General features: G+C 37.1%; 1 protein-coding gene and 1 long non-coding RNA gene across 6 annotated transcripts in view; one reads left to right on the top strand and one right to left on the bottom strand.

Moving 5' to 3' along the window:
- Positions 1 to 1,147: 1,147 nt before the first annotated feature.
- On the bottom strand, positions 1,148 to 14,624 carry LOC108503450. The gene is made up of 3 exons (XR_001876833.1): positions 14,215 to 14,624; positions 11,249 to 11,254; positions 1,148 to 1,158 (listed from the first exon to the last, which is right to left on the bottom strand). It is a non-coding gene; the product is annotated as an uncharacterized LOC108503450 (long non-coding RNA).
- A 240-nt stretch (positions 14,625 to 14,864) lies between these two features.
- DPH6 (diphthamine biosynthesis 6) overlaps positions 14,865 to 23,641 on the top strand; it is a 202,449-nt gene continuing 193,672 nt past the window's right edge. For 2 of the 5 annotated variants that reach the window (XM_017827398.1, XM_017827397.1), the window contains exons 1-3: positions 14,865 to 14,954; positions 19,726 to 19,820; positions 22,089 to 22,282. In XM_017827398.1, coding sequence (XP_017682887.1) covers positions 19,751 to 19,820; positions 22,089 to 22,282 — 264 coding nt within the window. In that variant the 5' untranslated portion in view covers positions 14,865 to 14,954; positions 19,726 to 19,750. Of the gene's footprint in view, positions 14,955 to 15,234; positions 15,444 to 18,011; positions 18,078 to 19,725; positions 19,821 to 22,088; positions 22,283 to 23,641 lie in introns of those variants that run through there. The other 3 variants (XM_017827400.1, XM_017827401.1, XM_017827402.1) reach the window with 3 other exon arrangements.

Raw genomic sequence — 23,641 nt, 5'->3', positions numbered from 1 at the left:
CTGAACATTTATTTGACTACTTATTACACAATTAACCAAACCATGTAAAGTCTGTGATGGGTTTTGAATTAAACTTCTACCAAGTTCCAGAGACTGTTTATTATTCATTGTTACTAGATAGATACGTGTTATGTACGATATTTATGGTAGATCTTCTTTTTCTTCACGTATGTCACCTAATACAAATGGCAACGTATACGTGCTGTGATCATATGTCCCCTACGTGCATATCACATTTATAAACAGCCAGTAATTATTGGGTGAGAATTTAGGTACTCAGCAAACATAAAAATCTAAATCATGCAACCAATTTACTCCTGATAAAAATCCACAGCCTTCAATACCACTTTGCATCTGTAGGTACATTTACTTCTATAGAGAGTCTAAATATAAGAGTTTCATTCTTATTGGACTGATTACAGTACAATCATATCAAAACCACCCAAGGCCTCACAACAGCATCACAAAGTACCTAATGTGCCAAGGGGCTGACAAGTGAAACCCTTAGCCCACGCTTGGCAAGCAGACTGGCTGGAGACAAATCTGAATAGGATTTATGTTAGTGAAAAACAGAGAAGGCTGCTGTTGAGTAGGAAATACACAGAAGAAAGTCAGAGCCTAGAATCTGTCCCTCAGAAGGAGTTGGGTCTATGAGTCCAGTCTATGTGCTGGAATTTAGCCTGAGATTCTTCCCTTCCCATCTCTTCTGGGGAAGATTGTGAGTTAGGACCAATTTAGTGTCCAGCTTTAAGACAGAAATGACAAAAGATAAAATTTCATGAAAATTACTTCCAGATTCTTCCTATATACTTTTACTACTGATGTGGAAAACAGCAATACAGTGTTGTGGCAGGCTCTGAGCTGCATACTTAGTGGATAGCCAAATATATAACTACCAAATCTAGTCTTTTCCTTCCTGGAGCTCTGACTTTGATTTTTTATCTTCTCATATAGGTGTTCAGATTCACAAAATCTGCAGGAATCTTGTGATCATGAGTCCTTTGAAAAATTCACTTACATTGACAAAATGTTTACAGGAAAGGCTGTGACAGAAGAGGGTAGATAAAAAGATGGACTGGTAGCATGTGTCTGGGTTCTTAAGGTTAAATCCAGTCTTAAAATGCCTAGCCAGACACAGAACATAGAGACTGGAGTTCACTGAAAATCAGAAGTGAATCAGAGAGTGAGCTGACTGGTAAGAGGTGCTGACAGGACAGGGTAAGCTCAGGCACAACACCAATCCAAGCATAGGTTCATGGGGCTAATCAATGGCTACAAAGAAATACTGAGGTAAATCTTTCAGGGCATGTCTAAACTGTCACTCCAATGCAAGAAGATTTAAGAAGCAGAGTGAAAAACTGTGAATGGTCTCAAAGTAAGCTAGAATTAGAAAATTACTAAATTAAATCAAATAAGTTTCACTGACGACTAAACAGACCACAGCGTGGGCACTGATTTATCTGTTCTGATGACTCATATTGAGGCAATTTAACCAGTTGTCCATCTAGGCAGAAGCCACTATCCCTGTGGCAGAGAGAATGTTCAATCCCCAGATGCTGCTGTTTATAACTAAGCATAATAGAACAAATGCAATTAGTGGTCTTGCAAAGTAACACAGAATTTCACATTCCAGATTGGCTGAAAGGTGATACGTCATCTCTTCATTCATGCTGTTCAGCAAGAAGAATTATCCCCAAGAGAGTTATCATTTAAATTCAACAAATACTTCTAAGATACTAATGAATCTTCATTACCAGATTGCACTGATTAAACTAGTAAAATTCTAAATGAATTCAATTAAATGGGCATAACTTTTGCACTGCATCTCAGTGCTCAGAAAAGAGTCATGTATTAATTAGATTATTTACTGTTCTTTGCTTTTAAGACATGTTTAATTTGAAACTGAACAAACAGTAAGAAGTAAAGACCTTTTCTGAATTTTCACTAGAATTTCATTTAATGCCAAAAACATGTTTCTGAATACTCCTCAGGAATAGGAAATGCTTCAGGAGAAGGTGGCAAACCAAGCTACCCTTGATATTTTATAATTTAGGGAAAAACACAAACACACAAAAATTTAACCATGTGGACATGTAAATAAGTGAAAGTTCCTACATTTTTTTTCAGAACTTTTCCTAAATCTGAATTAAGTGACAAGATAGTAGTTGTTTTCATTTTATTTACCTTTCAGATCTTGCTTATACACAGCTTTAATGTTTTCCTTTATAATCTGTGCACCCTTATTATCTATGTGTCTTTTCCCTGATGACTGTCTGCCTCTGAAAAATACTGATTAAGGTGAACCCTGTCTGCCTTTTCATGCTCAGCAGAAGCAAGTTTTTTTCAGTTTTTCATTCTGACTAAAGATCAACTTAGGACAATCAACACTCCTTCATTTTTTTCAAATTGAAATTTGATAATTTGCTGGCTAGTACAAAACGAAACAGTATACTTTTGTAAGCTTAGAAAGAACTTTCTCCTGTTGGTAGTAGAATTCTGACACACAATTTTTGTGGCTTTTTTCTTCCTCAGACATAAGGAAGTTGCTAGAGAAGTAGCTTGGGTTTTCTAAGTGGTTAGTGACTTGCCCAAGTTCTTTTGTAGCAACAATCCTCTCTTGTTGCAGTGAAATAACTTGGGTTGATATTAAAAAAAAATAGAGAAGTTAGAGCTCTGGCTTTGGCATAGGGGAGTATTATTTGCCTGAAGCCACGGTTGATTTGGAAGGTTTTGGCTATGGTGATGCAAATCCCTCGACACAACTTCAGACTTTAGGTCAGTAAGTAATATTCAAGTTCCTTCCTGATAACTGAGCATGACTCAGTGATTAAAGCTGTCAGGTGACCTGACATCTCTGTAGGTCTGCTATGGAAAAAGTCATGGCCAGAAGCCTTGAAACCCACATACCTGTCTCTGTGTTTATTAATGTCATCACTAGTGGCAAATGTAACATACAGTTTAAAAAAATAATGCTCTATTTCTTTTAACTGGATTTATAAAGTCCAAATGTTTACTTAGAAACTAAACATTTTGGTACTGGGGCCTCTAGGATATGTTGGCAGTGGAAAAACTAACCTACACCAGATGGCAGAGGTTAAAGAAATACTATAAAATATGGCTTCTATTCATACAGTTCTCAGACAAACAGAACCCCAAGCAGAAAAAAACTGTGAAAGTGGAAAACCTTTTCATTTGCTTACATTTCTCTTTGCTACTCAGCAAACCTGAGAGGTATTGTATCATCACGTATCAAGAAAGTAATATGCCAGATTGCTGTAACAGGTGGAATATGTTTGTTTGTAACACGTTGAATCTGAAATAAAGAAAGGACCAAAGTTACTAAAGGTTTTACAAAAACATTTGTAAAATGTATGTAGCTTGGTTTTGTACCTGCAAAGCTTACTGCGTAAGTGACAATTAGAGACAATAGCTGCATTTTGCACAAAAAATAAAAAAATTATACTGTCAAATTTTCACAGGTTCAGTTAATTTGTCTAGGTGAACATGTAAGCTAAGGAGATAATTCTGCATTAGCCTTTTTAATTAAACATTTCATAAAACAGAGCAATTTTTATCTATACTTCACACTATTATACCTAAATCACATAATTTCTAAATGTCACCCTTAGTTTTTGTATTTGTTTCTAAAGCTTCTTAAAATCACAACTGTTTTGTAACCTCAATATACTTACATAGCATTTCATGAATTTATTCTTTTTATAGTATAAATGCAGCCTTGCAATAGAAATACTTATTTTATACATTTTTTTCAGTTAAAAACCAGTAAAATAAAATGCATGATATAACCCATTTTCTTACTATATATGCAGTCACATGATGTTAAAAAAAAGAGAGAAAAAAAACTGATGTGAACTTGGGCACAATGGACCATGCTGTCAAAAAAAATCAGTTGTCAAAAATGCAGATGGCATAAAAACACAGAAACAGATAAGTTATTGGAATAATTTTTTTTAATAAGAGCTATTGCATGGATTTTTAAAATGGATTATGTGCCTAAATATGTGGGTGGCTAGCCACTATAGTTTTCAAGGATACCTAAATGTTTCTTGAAAAACCCATTTATCTGAACAGTTAGGCAATTAATACTTTGAGAGATATGGTCTAATGTCCAAGATAGAAGTAAATGTTCTTCCATATAAATGAAAAGCTACCTGATGACTTGTCCTTTTCCATTTAAAAAACAAAAGAGAAAAAAAAGAAAACAAAGCTGCAGCAAATGGAAAACTCTGCACAATGAAAACAACTACTGTGCAGTTCTCGAGAATATTCAGTAAAGACTTCATGTATTTGAAGTGTCTGAACTACTATCATACTACTAATGAAACAGCACTACTGGGGGCATTCAAAAGGATGATTAAGGCTGGTAACTAGCTACCTGGCCAATCTCAACAGTTCAGCTAGAGGCAGGCTCTGCCTTTCCCTCCTGAGCAAGTTCCCATGAGACAGAGAGAAATCTTGAAACACCGAACATACTTAGAACTACTATGACTGTTCCCTCCTTCTGCCTACCCTATTTTTGCCCCTTTTGCCTGTAAGATTAGTGGCATTTTGGTGTGAATACAAAGCCTCTTTGCGATGGATATAGAGTCAAGTGTTCATAATAAACTCATCTCTTATTGCTAGGCAACACTGAGCAATGTGAATTTGTCACTTCTGTTTGGTGCAACTTTCGATTTCACCTCCAACTGTAACAATATAGCCTGCTATATTTTAGATGCCACTGTGGTTGGATGCCATCCCAGGAAAGATGTGAACTACTACTGACAGGGAGTGAATGACTGGCAATGGGCATAAGCAGTTTTTTGATTCTTAAGCCTTGACATATAATTAATTGTTAGATTTATTCTTCTATGAAACATACTTCATGATTCCTGTTTACTGGCTGCCTTTTAGAAAAGGCAAATGGAACAAACAAATTTCCAGTGAGGGGAACTTTTACTTGCCTGCTCACCTTTTTTGTCATTTAGTATTTGTTCTGTTTGTATTTTTCTGCTTTGACTGTCTTTTTGAGGGGTGTCTATAAGTAAAATTCAGATTTTAAGTATCCTCAATGAAGCAAATATCAATATTTCTAAGGCATACCCAATTATTTGCTTGAATCAATATGTTCCTTACACAAGAAATTGAGGTTCAGATTATAAAATACGTTGCGCAACTCTTACATACTGCCCCTTACATCTAACACCACCCATTGTCGAGGAGCTCAGATTATTGCAGAAAGAATACACAATTTTTTTCAATCTGAAATGAAACTCCCCATCCAATTCAAAATAAGATGAATGCTATTATGTGCTACCTAAGCTTTGGTTTGTTTTTTTTTTTTTTATTAGAGAACTGATAATTTTGGTTTTAAAATCTGTGTGTGATTGCCTAATCTGGCTACGAGGTCTCAACTCTTTGATCTTTGAACACTTAGGTCTGTTTGAGAGGCAAAAAAGGGAAAACTGAAAACTGATATTGTTTCACCACCTTTGTCTAAGACATAGCTAGAAAGAAGGACGAATTTATACATCAAAGAAAACACACATCTTCTAAAAAGTTAGCATCACTATCAAGAGTTATTTCTCTAAATGTTTAGAAACATTTCCCAACTATATTAACTACTGAAATATGACAAACAGCTGAGAATCTTAGTAATATTTTAGTCTTTGCATATTTTCACTGACTTACTGAAAACAAAAGGAGTTTCCCTAACTGTATGAATGAACCATAGCATGTGCGTATTCTTTTAAGAAAGGCCAAGGGTGCAGTTCTATTTTCTTAGCTCTGCTTTCATATTTATGTGTCTCATTTCCAGCTCATTGCTGATGCCTTAGTTGCACTATCCATCAACACTTTTATCCTCCTTGTTCCTCAAAAAGAACATAAAATCCTTTTTTATGTTGTGGTAATATTATTGCAAATAAAAGCAAATACCAAAATCTTTATTAGTCTGCCAAAATAATAAACTATTTAATAAAAGCATGCTGTAAAAATAAGGTCATTTGCATCACTCAAGTTCCTTACAGAAAATACAGAGAATTATTGGTCAAAAAGTGCAAACTGACAGCAATTATTTCTGTTGTTGATCTAATGCTGCCTGAAAATGGGATAAAAAATGCACTGAGGTTTTGCAAGTTTTCCGTCTTTAACTGTTTTTAATGCTGTTGTATACTTAAGAGCCTGGGAGAATGAAATTTTTTAAAACTGTATTTTAACCAATCTTATCCATAGTGGAAGAAAGAGAGACTGGATATACTCTATTAGAAATCTTTAATGCAAAGTTATAGTAACCTTCTGACTCCCATCTTGCCACAAGATTTATCATCCAAATATTTACCATTTTTATATTTCTTATTAATTGTGTTTCATTAGGATTTGTGTCAGCTTTATCTACATGACATTTTTCACCTTTTTCTTTTGTCGTCCTTGCACACAGATCAATGAAAAGCTGATATTTAAGAAGTTTGTTAAATGTTTAAAGTAACTCATAATATGCTGTTAAAATCATGTATGTAAGTCTGATCCTTTTTCCCTGTACTACAAACCTCACCATTATTTTCTCACTGCAGTTTCTCTTCCCATCTGGCAGTTTTGCAAATATGTTATTGATAGAGTACAGAAAAATCAGTTGCCGTGGTGAGATTTAAACACTGCTTGTGATGTCCCTGAATACTTCCCCAGATGAACGTGCATATAAACATTAAAAATAAACCAATCTTATAAATTTTTAAGATTATAAATTATCTCATTCATTATACACAAAGTATCTACCTTAATTGCCATAATCTAAATGATAAGAATTATCTTTAGAACCATTGAATTAAAAGGTTTATGAAAAGACTCTTTTTAAAATACTTATTACAGTGATCTTTTGTAACTTACACAGTTGTAAAACTCCATAAATCTCAAAATACTCTGCAAGGTATATCTATGTCACTTTACAGTGAGAGAAATTGAAACAAAGAGCAGCTGAAAAAGCAGGAATGATTGAGCAACAATCAACAAGTTATTGACCAGAAAATAAAATTTTAAGATTCAGACCACTGGTGCTGTCTCAGTATTTCTGGGCTCTATTGCCTCTGCTTCTTAAGCTCAATAGAGATGCTCCACTTATTTAGAGGATGAGACCTGTATAGAGATGAAATATTTTAAAAAAACATTATATATATTGAAATGAGTATTTCACAGAGCCCTGTTAGTATATTCAATCATGCTTTAAACCATTAAATCGGCCAGGAGTCATTCTCCTTGCTTCACAGACTGCAGACTTCTGAAAACTGAATTTAATGTTTAGGATGTCATGTGATACGTGCAGGTTAGATAAAAGAATTCACGTTAGGAACAGAACTTTTTTATTCTGAAGGTGTGGAAATTTACTACCTGCATCCATTAGTACGTTCAGTCAATGTAAGTTTTTTGTCTTCCAAACCTGAGCTGGGTTACACAATCTGGTAAAGTCCCTCATATGTAGCTAAATCAGTAATTTCCAAAGTTTACTTGTTTGGATATTGTACAGAGTAACAGCAGTTGCTGGACTAACAGCTCCCAAATATATGCAGGACTGTGTACTTCAGAAGGAAGGTGTTTAAACCTTATGACAACCATACAATTGAAATACAGAATATGTACAGGAGCTTCAGAATACTCCATCATTAATCAGTGTTAGGGTTTAAATTAAAAGCACTTGCATTGTATGTGCTTGGTATTTATTGGGATTGCTATGCTATGTATACATCATTATGACAGATGGGATTATAAAATACTTAGATAATTGCAGAAATCTTAATTAGAAGTTTGTCTATTCAGGCTAAGATATGCAATAAAGACATCACCAAATTACATTTTTCAGAATATTTTATCTTGCATTACCTGTAAAACAGTAGATTTGCAAAGGTCTTTTAAGGATTATTTCTGAGCTGTGTTCTTACACAAAAGAGAATTAAGTAAACCATCAACAGTGGAACAAACCAATGGAAGATTCCTGTAGATAATAATTTGTGACTTGGAAAGACTATAGATTGTTTAAATTCCCTTCAATTCTTTTAAAAAACCCACAACCCAAGCAACCAAAAAAAAAAACCTAACAAAAATAAGCAACCCAAACCAGGCAATGGCAACTAGCAAATTAAAATTAATGTTCATGCAGCAAAAACCAGGGAAGGCTATCCCTATGGTTTAGTCGCATAGTTGACTATGGACAGAGAATCTCTGAAGTGAACCACTGGTTCACAATCCTCCTTTTCAATCTCTGCAGATGGGTGATAAACTTTTGCTCATATCAGCTCTTATTCCTGAAGTTGTAATGATTTTTTAATGTTATTGCAGTAGTACAATGACTGCAAAACCTTATGTTTTTGAAAATCATAATGCTTACATGAAAACCAGAGAGCAGGTGTCCTGGTTTTTGTCTGCCCAATTTCTCAGGCACTACAGAACCTATGGGACAAGAAGAAGAGACCTTTTTGTTCAAAACCGGTTCTTATCAATATGGTAATCAGAAGTATCTTTCAGACTCTCGAAAAGTATTTCTTCACTTCAAGGCTTAAACAACGTTAAAGAAAGCATACAGACAAAGCAGTGTTGGAAAGGAAGTAACATGCCCTTATTTTTAGCACTTGCCCACTTGTCACTTAAACTCTCATCTGCCTTTCAAATGTAGTGTAATCTAATTTTTATGCATACTGTATGCTCATACAGACAATTTCCTTATTTCAGAGTATGTTGAGTTTGGTAATGGTTTTTGTACTTTTTCTTAACCTGTTTCAGAAATAGCACTGCCACCATTTGTCTCAGTAATATACAGGACGATGGAAATTGACATTTTTCTATATAGAAGTGAAAAGAATATTAGTTTTATCAAAGACTAGATCCCTTCTTCCCCTCCAGTTATATTTGAATTTGGTGACTTCAGGGTTTACTGTGTAGGATGATTTTAAGCAATGGTCCCTGTGGTTGCTGCCTCTATTACCTAATAATTGACCATGACAGAAATTATATGTCCGAAGCCAAGGGGCAGAGTGAATAGCATATGTCAGGGTCAATTATAAGGTGGAAGACCCTGCAACAATAAAGACTGCACTGATTAGAGCATGATATTGACATGGGAGCCGAAGCTTCAATGTTATTTCAAAGGGCACTGTCACAACCACCCTTCCTTGAGGACTCAAAATCAGAGCCAGATTATGTCAGTGGTTTATACTACAAATGATGTCATAAAGTTCAATGGGACATTGAAAGTTACAACTGATTTGTTGCTTTTCTTTTCAGCAATAAAATGCTTTCTCGGAATCACTCATAATTAAGCTCGCTACTTTGCTAATTAGGTCAAAACAGCTTCATACTTACTAGATTCTTTCTTGAAAAATCCAGCTCTCTCAGATGAAGGGTATTAAACGTGACACAGTTAAAAACTGGCTTGATTGTTAAAGTTATTAATGTTATTTCTACTGGCAAAACTGAACAGAATAGGAACCATGGAATGGAAAGAAAATAATCCTTTTTATTACTTTTATTACTTAAAGCTCTGTTATAAATATTTTATGGTATGGGAAGATTTTTGTAGTGAAACAAATGGGCCAAAAAACTCGCTGTTTGCTTATTCCCCTGAAACTTCACCAGTTTTAACCTACTCAAATGTTCTTAATCAATGATGAACCACAGAACCATTTAGTAAGTGAGGAATGATCTCAAATTATACACCACTACAATAAGAGACTATAGTTCCGGTTTAGATTTTCATTCCAACAGTTCAATTTTCTGACTCTTTTCACTGAAGGCTGCTTCTCTAAATTTCTGAGACTCTGTAAAAATGTCCCAGCCATTTCTGCATACAAGATCCCAGTGGTTTAGCTCATGATGACGAAGAGGATACTGTAGCTTAACCTCATTAACTAGATAGCTAATTTCTCTTTGTTATCATGGGTTATTATCCATGACCACATTTTTCCTGGGTGTTTTGCAGACATCATATAGATGGCTAACTCCCAATAAATTAAAGTCTATAGTTTTAGATTCAAATTTGTTGAATGATGAACATATTACAAGGATTATTGAGCCTAAAAGATCTCTTTCTTCCTCCCTAGAATGGTTAATTAGGAGATCATAGTCTTTAACATACAGTTAATATAACTTCACGGGAAACGTCATATTAGATAAGAGGGAGGTGGTTTTGAATCTTGTACATGTACTTCTTTACAACAAACATCTCTGATCTACATTTGTTTCAATGTAACATTAGAATAGCTCTCACATTTGTTTTGTATTTAAAACTTACACAAATTAAAAAAACTGAAATGTTTATTTCTAAAAATATCCATTTTTTAAGTGAGAAAAAGACAGGAAAATATAGAAGTGCTTTAAACCTGTAAATACAATATCTCCATTTAACTTTTTAATTGCAATCAAAATAGACACATGTAGAACAAAACCTCCTTTGGTACTACAGGCTTTCTGGTGATCTGGAGACTTTTCTTTTTCCCCTTGGAAGTACTTACAGACTTCAGATAGAGAAAAATACATTTAAATCCCATGGATTAAGCTGAACAGAAAAAATGTAAATGAATGATTTTGCCAGTTACACTTGACAGTTTCTCTTGGTGGTAATTAAAATTAGTGCTTTTATTAATATAGTAAAAATTTCAAACACTGAAAACTCATTTAGTCAAGTGAAAAACTGTTCAGCTGCCAGTGAATATGAATTTTAGCTTGCACTAGTGTCTGATGGAAATGGAAACACTGGTCATTTTGACAGAGGCATGATGGTATAAGGCTAATTTTATACTTTTGACTCTCTGAAGATTAGTAGATTGGTTAGCGAAAATTAAGTTCAACAAAAGCTTAGAAAAACTCTCATCATATAAGGACAATTACAGTCAAGAACCTATATAAAGCTACCTTAGGCTAAATTCTATTTCTGTCATAGTAGTTCATAAATACAGGTCTGAGAGTCTTCAAAAATTCTACATAAAGGACGAAGTAAAGTTGTGCAATTTCGTAGTTCCTCAAAAACAAGTCAAATCACCTATGAAAATGACAAGTCTTGTCTTACCAGCACTAAGAACTATGGGAATAGGTGCATATATATTTAGTAGTGTTTATACAGAGCACTTAGGAGCAAGGAGCCCACAGGCCCAGTATGTCATTCCTCACTTACAGCACTGATCACCAGGGTGATCACCAGTGTGAATGGTTGGAGGTCAACCAGAAGTATACCTATTTGTGTCTAAAAAGAGATGATCAGTGTGACAACGTGCTCAAGCTAATCTTAACAGGCTGTTTTATCCTGGGCCTGATGCACTGTTAGCATGGTTATGCAGCATTCGAGCAACGCTCCTTACATCTGTCGAGCTGTAGAAATGTTGACAGAAGGACCTTGAGTCCTTCTACCTCTGAATGGGGAGATACGCTGCCTGAGAAATTTCATTCAGATTCTGGTAGTATGTCAGTACATCTCAAGCTGCCAAACCAGAGTATTTTTCCCAAAATTTAATTCAAGTTTATCTTGTGGAAGAATTCATAATACCGTGTTTACTGTGAAGAAAGTGAAAATTCAGGAAAGTTGTCAATGACAGGCAGCTAAAGGAACTCTGCAGCCAGTTTCTTAGTGAAAAAGTCCAATATATTCTCTTGTAAAATCTCAAATAATTTTTTTCTGTATTACATAAACAGCTTTGGGTATTAAGAGTAGCAAAAATTCTGCCACCTGTTAGATGAGGAAAACACCTCTGACTGCAGGAGAGTCAGAGCAGGACACTCTAATGAGAGGCAATAGTGGCACACTGCCAGCTACACCCGTGAAAACCCTGACATTCCCATTTTGGACATGGCATGGTGAGCAAAGGAGGAGATGATTTTCAAAGCCTTTTTTTTCAAAATGGAAATATTCTTCTAATATTACACCTGCTTTATATATGCAGTATTCTATTACTTACTGGTGATTATATTAGGAAATCTTTTAATTAAGAACTTCATTAGTTCACCTTTAAGTGCCAATCACCAGATAATTGGCCTTTTTCTAAGAGGCACTGCAGCTCAGGTATGCTAAAATGACTGTTTCTCAGAATAACTTACTGAAAGTAAGTTATTTTTGGAACTCATTTATAAGAGGACTTAATTAACTATTCCAGATCATTAGGGATACTGCATTGCGTTTTTTAATCCTCTGACAGGTTCCTCCAGTTATATTAATTCATTATCATTATTTTCAACTCTCTAGGCAGAAAAGGGTGAAAAAGAAACACTGAGCCATTGCTGGCATTCTGTACAAACTAGCCAGTACTTCTCCGAGATGAAAGGCAGCTTTGGTGGATTTTATTGTTTCAGCTGCTGCGGCAGTAGAACAGAATGTCTTGGGGCAAGCAGCTTGAGAGATGATGCACTGCCTTTTGTCCACTGTCGTATGGCAGAACTTTTCAAGAGCAGTGACACTACAACAGAGTTATTCCATCAGGTGAATGAGAGTAAACAGGTTTTCTCACAGAATATATTCCACATAATCTGAAAACAGCATCTTTTTGGGGAAAATCTGTTTTGAAACACCACTTTATTATTCAATTTTGATATATTTCGCAAATTCTGGGAGCCAAATCTCACTTTTTTATTTGTGCAAATAACTACTGATGTCTTCATCAAATGGAAGCAAAAATTCCAATCTCACTAGCACACAAAGCAGACTTTGGTCCTAGAGTGACATATGTAACTTCTACTTCAAACAAGTCTGACTTGTAAGTGGAAATTTGATTTTTTTGGAAGCTGTAAAACTGAATGCAATAGAACCATCTGCTGAAAAAACAGCAACATTGTATCAGAATAGATTAGTAATAACAGACCTTTGCAAAAAAGTGGGACTTCAGAATTACTCTTTTCCAGATCTTCTAACAATACTACTTAGATCTTTACAAGTCTTTGAGTATTTGTTCTAAAGGTGTCTGATTAAAGTTACAGATTATATGGCCTCTCCATTTTATAAAGCATCAGAATAACTTATGTACATGATTTTTAGGCTTTCCATGTATCATTGCTAAATATTGTAAATTAGTATCTTTTAAGTATTCACAACTACTAGCCAAATTATTCTTTCTTGTGATAATAATAAACATATTTAATTCAAACACAGAAAACATAGAGGTGATATATGACAAAATTACCTTCTTTTTTCTTTCTTTTTTGGTCAATAAATCAAATACCTTTGGTCTGCCTTTTTTTACAGTTCCTCAGAGGTGTGGTTATTTTCTACTAGTTCATATACTATGCAGTATTGCTTCATTCAGTTTGGTAATCTCTGCTAAAATCTCCCTTTTAATTCAGAACACGTCTCCATTACCTCTCTGAGCCAAAAAGAGAACCCCAATCCCTACCAAAATCCCTGCCCTTTCATCAGAATTTCACATCTAAGTTACCCTTTTAGATCACCTAAATGTCTTGAAGAGCAAAAAAACTTTCAATGAATTACACATTATGTCATCATCAATAAACTAGCAGGAAATTCAACTGTCCTGTAAGTAATTCCAAGGAAAGTCAAATATTCTGTCTCATAACTGTTAGCCTGTGACGGTCAAAGCATGAACCAAGGATTTATTTGCTTTTAAACATGTGTTTTTTGCAATTATTCCAATGCAGAAAAAGCCACGTTGTGTTTATTACCTCTTTCAAACTACTTATCAAATAAGTTTTATATTGATTGTCACTTCTTAACTTTTCAAAGTGTATTTAGGAAGGCATCATCACCTTCATATCTGCCCATAATTATCCACTCCTATTTTAGTGTTTTACTGTACAAATCATGTGCTGACTAAAATCATCTTAAAAAAAAAGTGGTCTTTCAAGCTGTTTCATGAGCTGTGCATAAAAAACCTTATATATTTGTCTCTCTAGGCATTTATTTTGGTACATTTATCGCTATAACAAAATGTTTTTTCCTAGAATATTTTCTTCCACATTTTCTCTTGCTGGGACATTCATAAACAATTTGTGTGCAAGGAACTTGAGTAAACCCTGAGTGGTACAGATTGTTATACAGCATTGTATAGTTTCATGTTACAAGGAACTGATAAGTTAGCACTCACAGTGCATAAAGCATTTGTCTCAGGCTTGAGAAACAAAGCCTTTTGTGATCTGCAGTGGTTGCTGCAACTGAACTCAAAAGGAACCATAAATCGGCGTTCCTGGTCATTGCCAGTTTTCACGCTGGTACCCAGGCTCACCCTGAGGCACTGCACTTGTACCCGCTGACCCTGCACACCAGGCTCCACCGAGGGCGAGCAACCAACAGCACGCCAGTGACTTCTTGCCCCCACTTTAGTCTCATGGGCCCTTAGAATCAAAGACCGGACAGTGGTGGGACCTCAGACTACTTCTCAAAACACTGCCACAATACACCAGCAATGGCTTTATCTGGTGGTATAGGATTCCTGAAGTTAGCTTAGTGGTACAGTTTCATGGGCAGAACTAACTCACGGGTTTCTTCTGTGACATGGGAGAAATAGACTTGTGTCTGGAGTCAAGAGATTGGGCACCTGGGTACGCTTTTAATTGACTCAGCCTACAAACCTGCAGTGCTGCCTGTTGTATGCCTCACGGCGGGATTGCTCAAAACATTGGCCCAAAACAGGGATCAGATGACAAGCTCAGATCTTCGATATGCAGAAGCTGAACGCAAGGGTGCGGGTGGACATTCTGTGCTCGCCGGCGAGCAGAGAACCCTTAGGGAGGCAGCCAGCTCTGCTCTGCTGTCCCTCCCTGCTCGCAGCGGCGAATACAACCGGTCCGCGGAGACTTCTGAAGCCCCGCGGCAACTCCAGCCCTCGGAGCGGGCCCTGCCGGCCTCCCAGCCCCGGGGCCCGGTGCAGTGGAGCTGCGACTGCGCCCCGCAGCGTCCCCAGCGGCCACCCCAGGGGGAGGGGGCGGCCTCCCGCGGTCGGCCCTCTTCCCTACACAACACTCGCTTGCAGCAGGTCCGTGGCTCTTCGCTGAAGGGCAGAAGGCAACAGGCGGGCACGGAGGAGGTGGCAGGAGCGCCGGGCGATGCTCTCACACGGCCGGCCTGGGCCTGCCGGCGCGGCCGCCCTGCCCGCCATAGGTGCCCCGCGCTCTGCCTCCGCGGCCGCGCCCTCCTCCCGCCCGCCGCCGGGCCGCGCCTGGGCTCCGCCGTCCCGGCCGTGGCGCAGCCTTGTGGCGGCGGCAACACGTTCCTCCGGGCGTGGGGAACCGGCGGCTCGCCGAGCCTTCCGCCTGCGCAGGCAGTCTGCCGGCCTGCCCGGGAGGAGGGCCCGCCTAGGGAGGCGGCCAAGCGGTAGCATCGGAGGAGCCGGCGGCGTCCGCGGCCCAGGGTAGCTACGGCGACTGGGCTCCTTCCCTGCTGCGCTTCTCGGCTGTCGCGCACCTCCCTGTCAGTGTTACCGCCCCCGGCCTGTGACCAAGATGAGAGTAGTGGCTTTGATCAGGTAACGCGCTGAGGGAGCGCCCATGTGAGCGAGCGGGGCACCCTCGCAGGCGGAGGGAGGGCGCGGGGCGAAGCCGTGCCCGCCCGGGGGTCGCGCTCCACCCAGCGCCGTCTTGGAAACCCTCCCGTCCGGCCCCTCCCGCCCAGGCGTTTCCTGCCGCCCCCCTTCCCCTGCCCTGGCGACTGTGTCTGGGCCGGCTGCCGGCTCTGCCCGCAGGGTGAGGATCTCACAGTTTCTCTTCTGGTCTCCCCGTGTTCCCCGAGACGCTTCAGAACCTGGTGTCTGTTAGAAAAAAAGAAACAAACAAACAAAAAACAAACCAAAAACCAAAAACCCCAGACCCCCACAACCAACCAAACAAAACCCCCCCAAACACCACCCACAATTATTTTCTTCGATCGCCTGCTCGCCGCTCTCCCAGTGTCCCGGGTTATCCCGCCTGCAGCGCGGCGGAGCCGGAGCCGCGGGCAGCGCTGTGCGGGTCGGAGGCGGCGTCCCTGGTGGCGCAGGGCTCGGCCGCCTGTCCTGCGCTTATAGAGGGGGTTCTGCTCATTTGCAGTTCATTATCTTAACGCTAGATTTTTCGGGTAGTTCTTTTGAGAGAGATTTAATTTTGTAAGAGATGAAGCTCAGTCGTTTAAATAGTTGGAACTGGACACAGCCCTATCTGTCGGGCTGCTGTGTTTGCCGCCCCAGCCGTCCCCTCGCCCCGGCTGCTTTTAGTCAGTTTCTGCAGTTCTTGCACTGTAAATATTTATTTTTAGAAACATTAATATATTGTATCAAGGACAGGCATGTTCTTTTCTTGAAGAAATAATACTTAGTTTAAAAAGAACAAGCTAGAAAAACTAAATGGAAAAGAATTGTGCAGATGTGAGCAGTGTATTTTTGGGTGCAGTAGCTGTTTACTTAAGCCTTTAAGGTATTAAATTCTTTCAGGCATTGTCTAAAATCAAACCTTGTTGACATTGGGGCTTGGCCACAACAATTACAAGTAATTCCAAACATCATCCAAAGAGGAGAAAATACAGGAAATGTTATCTATGTTTTGCAAGATTTGCTTAAATATAGAGTAGGAAAAAATCAACTTTGGTGATTTTTCTTGTTTTATAGATAAGATTTTGTCTTCCAGGTTTACTTTCATTGATTTTCTCTAAGCAGAGGAATGTGTTAAAAGGCAGGATGGAATAAAATCCTAAAAACAGGTTTTTAACACAATTGCTATTTTAATGGGCTGTTTTACAAGGATGGATTTAGTTTCAGTAATAGTTTTAAGAAGAGTTTTAAAGAAACATCAAAGTGTCTGAAATTTTTGTAACAGAGCTAGCCTCAAAGATTAGAGGGCAACAAAAGTATTTGAAAAGTGCTTCTTGCTTTTGAGGTCAGGATTATGTATAAAACTGCTTTATTTTAACCTGTTTCTATTCCTTCTAAAATGCTGGCCACACTTAAAGTTGATAGTCTTGCTTTAAGATGGTATTTATGGGGTAAACCCTGTATTGTGTTTTGTGCTAAATCATAGGCATTTTAAAGTCAGTCTTCAACCTGAAATACGATGTTTTTCGACTCTTTAATTCTTCTAGAATTTTTTTAACTGTAAATGCTTACACTTGCCTTTAGAAAGGAATTTTGCTCAGAAGTCTTTTACAGGCTCGTATCTTTGTGGTTACTATGTTTTTTTTTAACCTGGTATTTTGTTTGTCTATAAGCCCGCCTGTTAACATGCTCGCAACAGTGTCCAAAAGAACCCTGACTTCGGCCCCACTTTGGAGTTTTCTGCAAAAAGGCCTTGTGATTTTTTTCTATGATGAGAATTGAGAGGAGTTCCTGGCCTACCTCAGTATCTGCCTTCATCAGTCTTATGTGGACTGTGCTGAGTCCACCTTTTTCCCACAGCATGGGCTGTCTTGGCTTCACTGATCTTAACCATAATGTGTTTTACAGCTAGTTTGGAAGGCCTTGTAGGTAGGCATGATTTTGTTTTGTTTCTTGGTAATGTTAGTTTTTAGGGATAAGCAATACAGAAATTAAATAACTGTATAGTAGCATGTGATCCAGTGAGCAAAAATTTCCACCAAGTATTTGGTGGTCTAGTGGGGGAAATACAAATGCAATTTCATCTTAAATGTCTGTTTATATATATATATATATATATATATATATATATATAAATTAATTGGAAAGATTAACAGATTTATTCCAGTGACATTTTAATTTTTTAAATATTGAAATGCTGCAAACAGCATAGGCAATTATCTACTGTCATATAATTCTTTTTTCTGAAGTGGTGTTTGTCATTGAAATCAGAACTAGCGGGAGACTTATTTTTTAGCATATAGTCATTCAGCAAGAAAAGAGCCTTTGTCTCATTATGATTCTGCTAAGCCTGAAATTTCATATTATGAAGTGAATACTATCCATGTTTTCAAGCTATCAAGCACAGTATTCAGAATTAATGAATGTATGATTTTTTAAATTTTTTTTTTCCATATATAGGTTAGAAGAAAGTTGTAGATATGCATGAGAAGAATGTTAAGCAAGAGATGGAGCCTCAAATTAGGAATCTATTTATCATATTTATATTTACTTTTGTAGCACTGAAATAGAGGCAACTACTTTATGAAAATCCATTAGGTATGAAAAGATGCCCTGTTATTTATATTATTTCTACTTTGGATTTACAGAGCAAATGAAGTACAGCATACAGAATTTTAGCGTGGATAGAAGCAGGAATTGAGGGGAACAGCTTTATGGTTGTATTCCTGGAAGGCACTTTCAAGCTCTTGCATAGAGGGCTAGATAAAGAGGGGAACTTTACGCTGAAAATTATGAAGAAGTTTGTTGCAGAGTCACAGAATTATTTAGGTTGGAAAAGACCTCCAGGAGGTCCAACGTTTGACCAATCACCACCTTGTCAATCAGACCATAGCACTAAGTGCCACATCCAGTCATTTCTTTAACACCTCCAGGGTGCTGACAGCCCTTTCCGTGAAGAAATTCTTCCTGATGTCCAACCTGAATCTGCCCTGGTGCAGCTCGAGGCCATTTCTTCTTGTCCTGTCTCTAGTTGCCTGAGAGAAGAGGCTAACCCCTACCTTGCTACAACCTCCTTTCAGGTAGAAATAGTAATAGTGTGGTCACAAGGAAACCAACAGTCTACTGTAGGAAGAACTGCTTGTACTATCTGTTCTTCTGTGCATATCTTGGTGATTCTAAGAAAAGATGCAGTTTTACAGAGCTTGTGTAGATCTCTGCTCCCGTTCCTGCCCTGGTTTTTGTGCCACGGCATTTAAAGAAGCTGCACAGAATCTCCACCTGCAGTTGTAGTTTGAAGGCCGTGAGTCTAAACCTGGATCTTTTAAGCAGTGTGTATTCTAGAGTACTCTTAGTTTGATCGATTGTAATAGTTCTTTTGCTAGTGATTAGAATCCATGAGAAGGACTTTTTCAATTACTTCAGAAGAGCAGGATTCTTTCCTCACTGATAGGGGAAAAGGTTCCAGTAGATCTTGAATGAATGTCAAAATTAATTGTATTCTCTGTGTTGGAATATCATGTGTTGACCTCAGAGAAGAATATAGTTATGTTTGGGTATATATTTTTTTCTTACTAGCAGTAATTTTTATTTGCAGTTAAATGAGGTAAAAAATGTGTATGTTCAATGCAGTGTCAACTGAAACTGCTGCCTGTAATAATTAAAGTTTTAGAGAATGAGAAGGACATTTAAAATGTTGAAAGTTTAGGTTAAGTATCCCACAAAGGTGAAATGTTATTTTTAACACAGGATCAGCAAGGTTTAGAAAAGATCTCTAAGATCATGGAGTCCAAGCATTAGTGTATCACTACCAGGTCCACCACTAAACTAAACCAGGTCCCTAGGCACCATATCTACATGACAGACCTAATTTAAGAAGATTGCTAATGCTGACAACTCTGGAACAGATTTTGGTTTTCTGATCCAAGTTATCTGGTAATGAGTACAAAGTAATTTGTCTCTGGAGTAGAAGACAGTCTTTGTTTGAAGGAATTCCAGTGTCAGTGGCTGTTCTTCATGGAACCTCTCAGATTAATAAGATACAGAAATGGTTATGTGCTTTATGGATACTGTATTTAGGCACTATACATATATAGTAATTTTATGGTGAAATCATTCTTTTCCTACCACTAATACTTTACAACTCTTTTCATATTCCAAAACTTTATAACCAGCTCTGATTATGGTAATTTTTAAGCCATTAGGCAAAAGTTATAGGGGAATAAAACTTTTTTTCTTTTTCTTACAGTGGTGGGAAGGACAGCTGTTATAATATGATGCAGTGTGTTGCTGCTGGGCATCAGATTGTTGCTCTAGCCAATTTAAGACCTGCTGAAAACAGAGGTATGAAAATCACATTTCTTATAGGAGATTTTTTTATATATATATTAGAAACAGTGGAGACACAACTGTGCCTGAATTAAGTTCCTTTATGTGTTTTTATAGTTTTGCATATTGAAGGCAATATAGAAAACTTAAAAAAGGTAAAGAAAAAGAAAGTATCGTGAAGATGTATTAAATGTATTTTTCTCAAAGGGGAAAAAAAGCTCATGAAAAGATGAACATCAGTACAAGAAAGGCTTACACAATTTTAAAAAGAGAATACAGATATCCTGGTGGTAAACAAAGGGATTGTGTGAATTTAGTAGCACAAATGTTAAAAGATGGTAGAGGATATCATCAACCAAAAGTAACGCTGTATTTCTAGAAATGCTTTAAACTGGCATAAACCACGCCAGCTGCCAAAAACATGCTATTATGCATTTGCTCATCTGTTTTTATCTTTGTGTGTCTTCCTTCATTATTCTAACCCAGCATCTGTGAACTGAATTGGGGAATTGATCTGGGTTGGAATTGACCCTGATGCACATATTTTTCCTGCTTTTTCCCTTCCTTTTAGCTTTGACCAATTTTCTGATTAGTTCCTCAGAGGCTCCACCAAGACTTATTTCTGTGAAAGACAATGGGAGAAACTCAGGTAGCCAGTGGTGAGGTGAGAGAGGGAGCTGAGTACTTTTATATTGGACTGGAGCATGAATTGAGTTTGAAGCGAGACTTGAAAAGCAAGTGAGTTGTTTCCCAGTTGGTAGGAGAGAATGTTAAAGGATGTTAACATACACTGACTGTTCAACATATGTTAAGCGATTAAGTATGGTATCTGGTAACTGTATAGTGGGAAGACAGACAGAAAGTGAAGAAAAAAGGGAGCTGCCATCACAAACGAGTCATGGGCAGAACTGGCAAATGCTAGGGAAGTACAGGAAAAATTTATTTTCTGGGTAGCTAGGACATAATAATCTCCAATCTTGTTGAAATATGTTGTCTTTAAACTAATTTATCCACATCAGAAATGTAGAATATTGTCATTAAAGTCATAAAATGCTCTCTTTAAGTGTGTAGTTGGAAATTTTGTAGGAAGTTAATTGAGGTGCTTCAGGCAATAGCGTATTCTATGTCATTCTTTTTATTTTATCTTGTACCACTGTTGCCTGGAGAGTCTCAATTAATAAAGAAACTTTGTATTCTAAACAGAATATCAGTTAAAGACCTTGTCATATTGATGTATGTTGAAAAATACTGAATTTTCTTTTAAATCGACTCTTCTAGTCTAGATGGGTTAGTTGTGATTATGGGTTTGGATTTGCCTATTTTGAGCAGAAACGTATCTGTTGTGTGGCATCAAATGTGACATGACCTAATTGTTACATCACAAATCAGTTATCTTGATCAATGTTACAGATCTTTTTCCTTGCAAGATGTACTCTGTAGGTATACAGCAGAAATGCTCGATGTCTCTATGAAAATTCAGAGAAGTACCAGTATTACAAGTTAGCATTAAAATAGTGAGCTGTGTTAGCTTTTAATAAAGTGGAGATTTAACCAATAATGATGTATTACTTTATCAATCTGTTAGAAAGATTATCTGAAAGATTTGATGTGTAAATGGTTTGTTGTGTAGTTTGAGATTTAATTCTAATCCATGATGTCTGCATTTTAGCTGGTTTTTTTCTTATCTGCTAGCTACAAACTGCTTGTAAGAAAATTCAGTTATTTTTTTCTCCTGGTTAAGGAAATAGCTTTGTGTTGATTAAGCAATATCAAAAAATTATAGTGGTCTGCTTTTATTCTACTTAAACAGAAATAATTTCCTTTCATGATGACCATGATAACAATTTTAACAGCAAAGTTTTTGTAAACTTTGACAACCTATTGCTTATTCTCAGAGTTGCAGTGCATTACAAATTTTTTGCTCCAAGTATGTTGAAATGTGTCTGAGTCTGTGCTTCTGAACTCTGTTCCTATTAAAATTACCATATAAATAGGGGCAGAATTGGACCGGTATGAGATTTTTGGATAAAGCAGGAAGAAGAAAAGGCACCATGATTTGCAAATAGGCAGCATGTTTGTGACAGATGTCTTCCTCTCCATACGTCTGTTGAGTGGATAAATCTATTTTTTTTCTTTCCATGTTTATAGCGGTATTGTCACCAAACATCTGTTTGTGCACTGAAAAATATTAACATTTAGATTTTTTCAGTGCTTTGTAGTCTTTGTATAATCTATAATTGATGAAGTAATGTACCTGATATGTTTGTTTCCTAATTGTGGCAGGGCAGACTGATGAATTGGACAGCTATATGTATCAGACAGTAGGACACCATGCCATTGACCTGTATGCTGATGCTTTGGATTTGCCACTCTATCGTGGTTTCATAAAGGGTACCAGTGTAAATACTGGAAGAGTGTACACGGCATGTCAGGAGGATGAGGTTGAAGACCTTTACCATCTCATGAAACTTGTTAAGGTATGCTGATTGAAAAGAATTATATGGTTGGGAATGATTATGTTGCTTAACTCTTTTATGAATTTAAGTAAATGATCCACTTAAGTATTTGCGGAAAGCTTTGAGAAAAAAATGGAACACTTTTACAGGTTTTATTTCTATTCCTTTCTTTCTTCCTGGCACTGTAAATATAAAACGTAACTAAGTTTCTTTTTCCCACAATGTGAATCAGACTTATTAATCCCCATTTCAAGCCAAAACCTTGTTTCTATTTAATAAAAACACCTGTAACAGGTGCTTGGCATATACTACAAAAAACATAATTGTGACAATCAGCTATCAATAGAATGTTTAAGTTGCTTTGTATTTGAAATAATGCATCACTTCATTACTGTAATGAGAGATCTTTGGGATTTGAGGGATTTACCAATGTATTGAAAGTAATGTCTAGACATTTCCATTTGAGTACACTTGTGCTCTGTAAACCAGAATCTACTATTTGTCTGTATGTTACAGATCATTTACGAAGTATTACAGAATATCATACTGTGATAGTTTTGATCCTGGTAGTCCTGTATCTATATTCTAATATATAACATCATAGCAGTACCATTTATCAATCCTTTTTAGCTATAAAATCAATTAAAGGGAGATGATGAGCTTATTATCTAAAAGATTTAAAATTTATTCTCTGTTCTTTTTCAAAATCTGTCATGTAGTACTTTATTTTCTACCAGAATTAAATCAAATCTCATTGAAAAAAATAGAAAACCTCCCATTGACTCTAGAGGTTTCCCACAGAGTTTGAATGAACATGCTATGTTTTCAGCTAATTGTGTTGATGACTACTGTGCGTAATACTAAAACTAATACAATGTTCAGAATATCATAATTGTTATCTTAAAGAAAGTAAATACATAAGTTTATTCATCAACTGGTAAAACTTCAATTAAAGATGTTTTAGTCTTCAGATCAAGTATTGAACATTAATTATCTAGCTCCTTTTCTTTCACTGAAATGAGAATTGAGATTCATGAACCTAAAAGCTTCAGGTTTTATTCAGTGTTCAGTTTAAAAACAGATCAAATTGCAGATAAGACCCCAAAATGTGGTTGGAGTTCAGAGTGCTTCCTGAACCATCTTGCAGTCAAATGTTACATCTTCTAAACATTTTTGGCAGGAAAATCCTGTTCATCTAAAGTAAAATCAAGATCATACACCTGTGTTGGAGTACGAGACTACAAAACAGTAGAATAGTGCATGTAGGCACTACAGCCTCAAGTTGTGCTAGGGAGGTTTAGATTGGATATTAGGAGAAATTTCTTCACTGAAAGGGTTATCAAGCATTGGAACAGGCTGCCCAGGGAAATGACTGAGTCA

The sequence above is a fragment of the Lepidothrix coronata genome, unplaced genomic scaffold (genome assembly GCF_001604755.1).
Source record: "Lepidothrix coronata isolate B3197 unplaced genomic scaffold, Lepidothrix_coronata-1.0 Scaffold138, whole genome shotgun sequence".
Lineage (NCBI taxonomy): Eukaryota > Metazoa > Chordata > Aves > Passeriformes > Pipridae > Lepidothrix > Lepidothrix coronata.
Note: the sequence above shows the minus strand (reverse complement) of the source record. Positions and strands in the feature narration are given on the sequence as shown.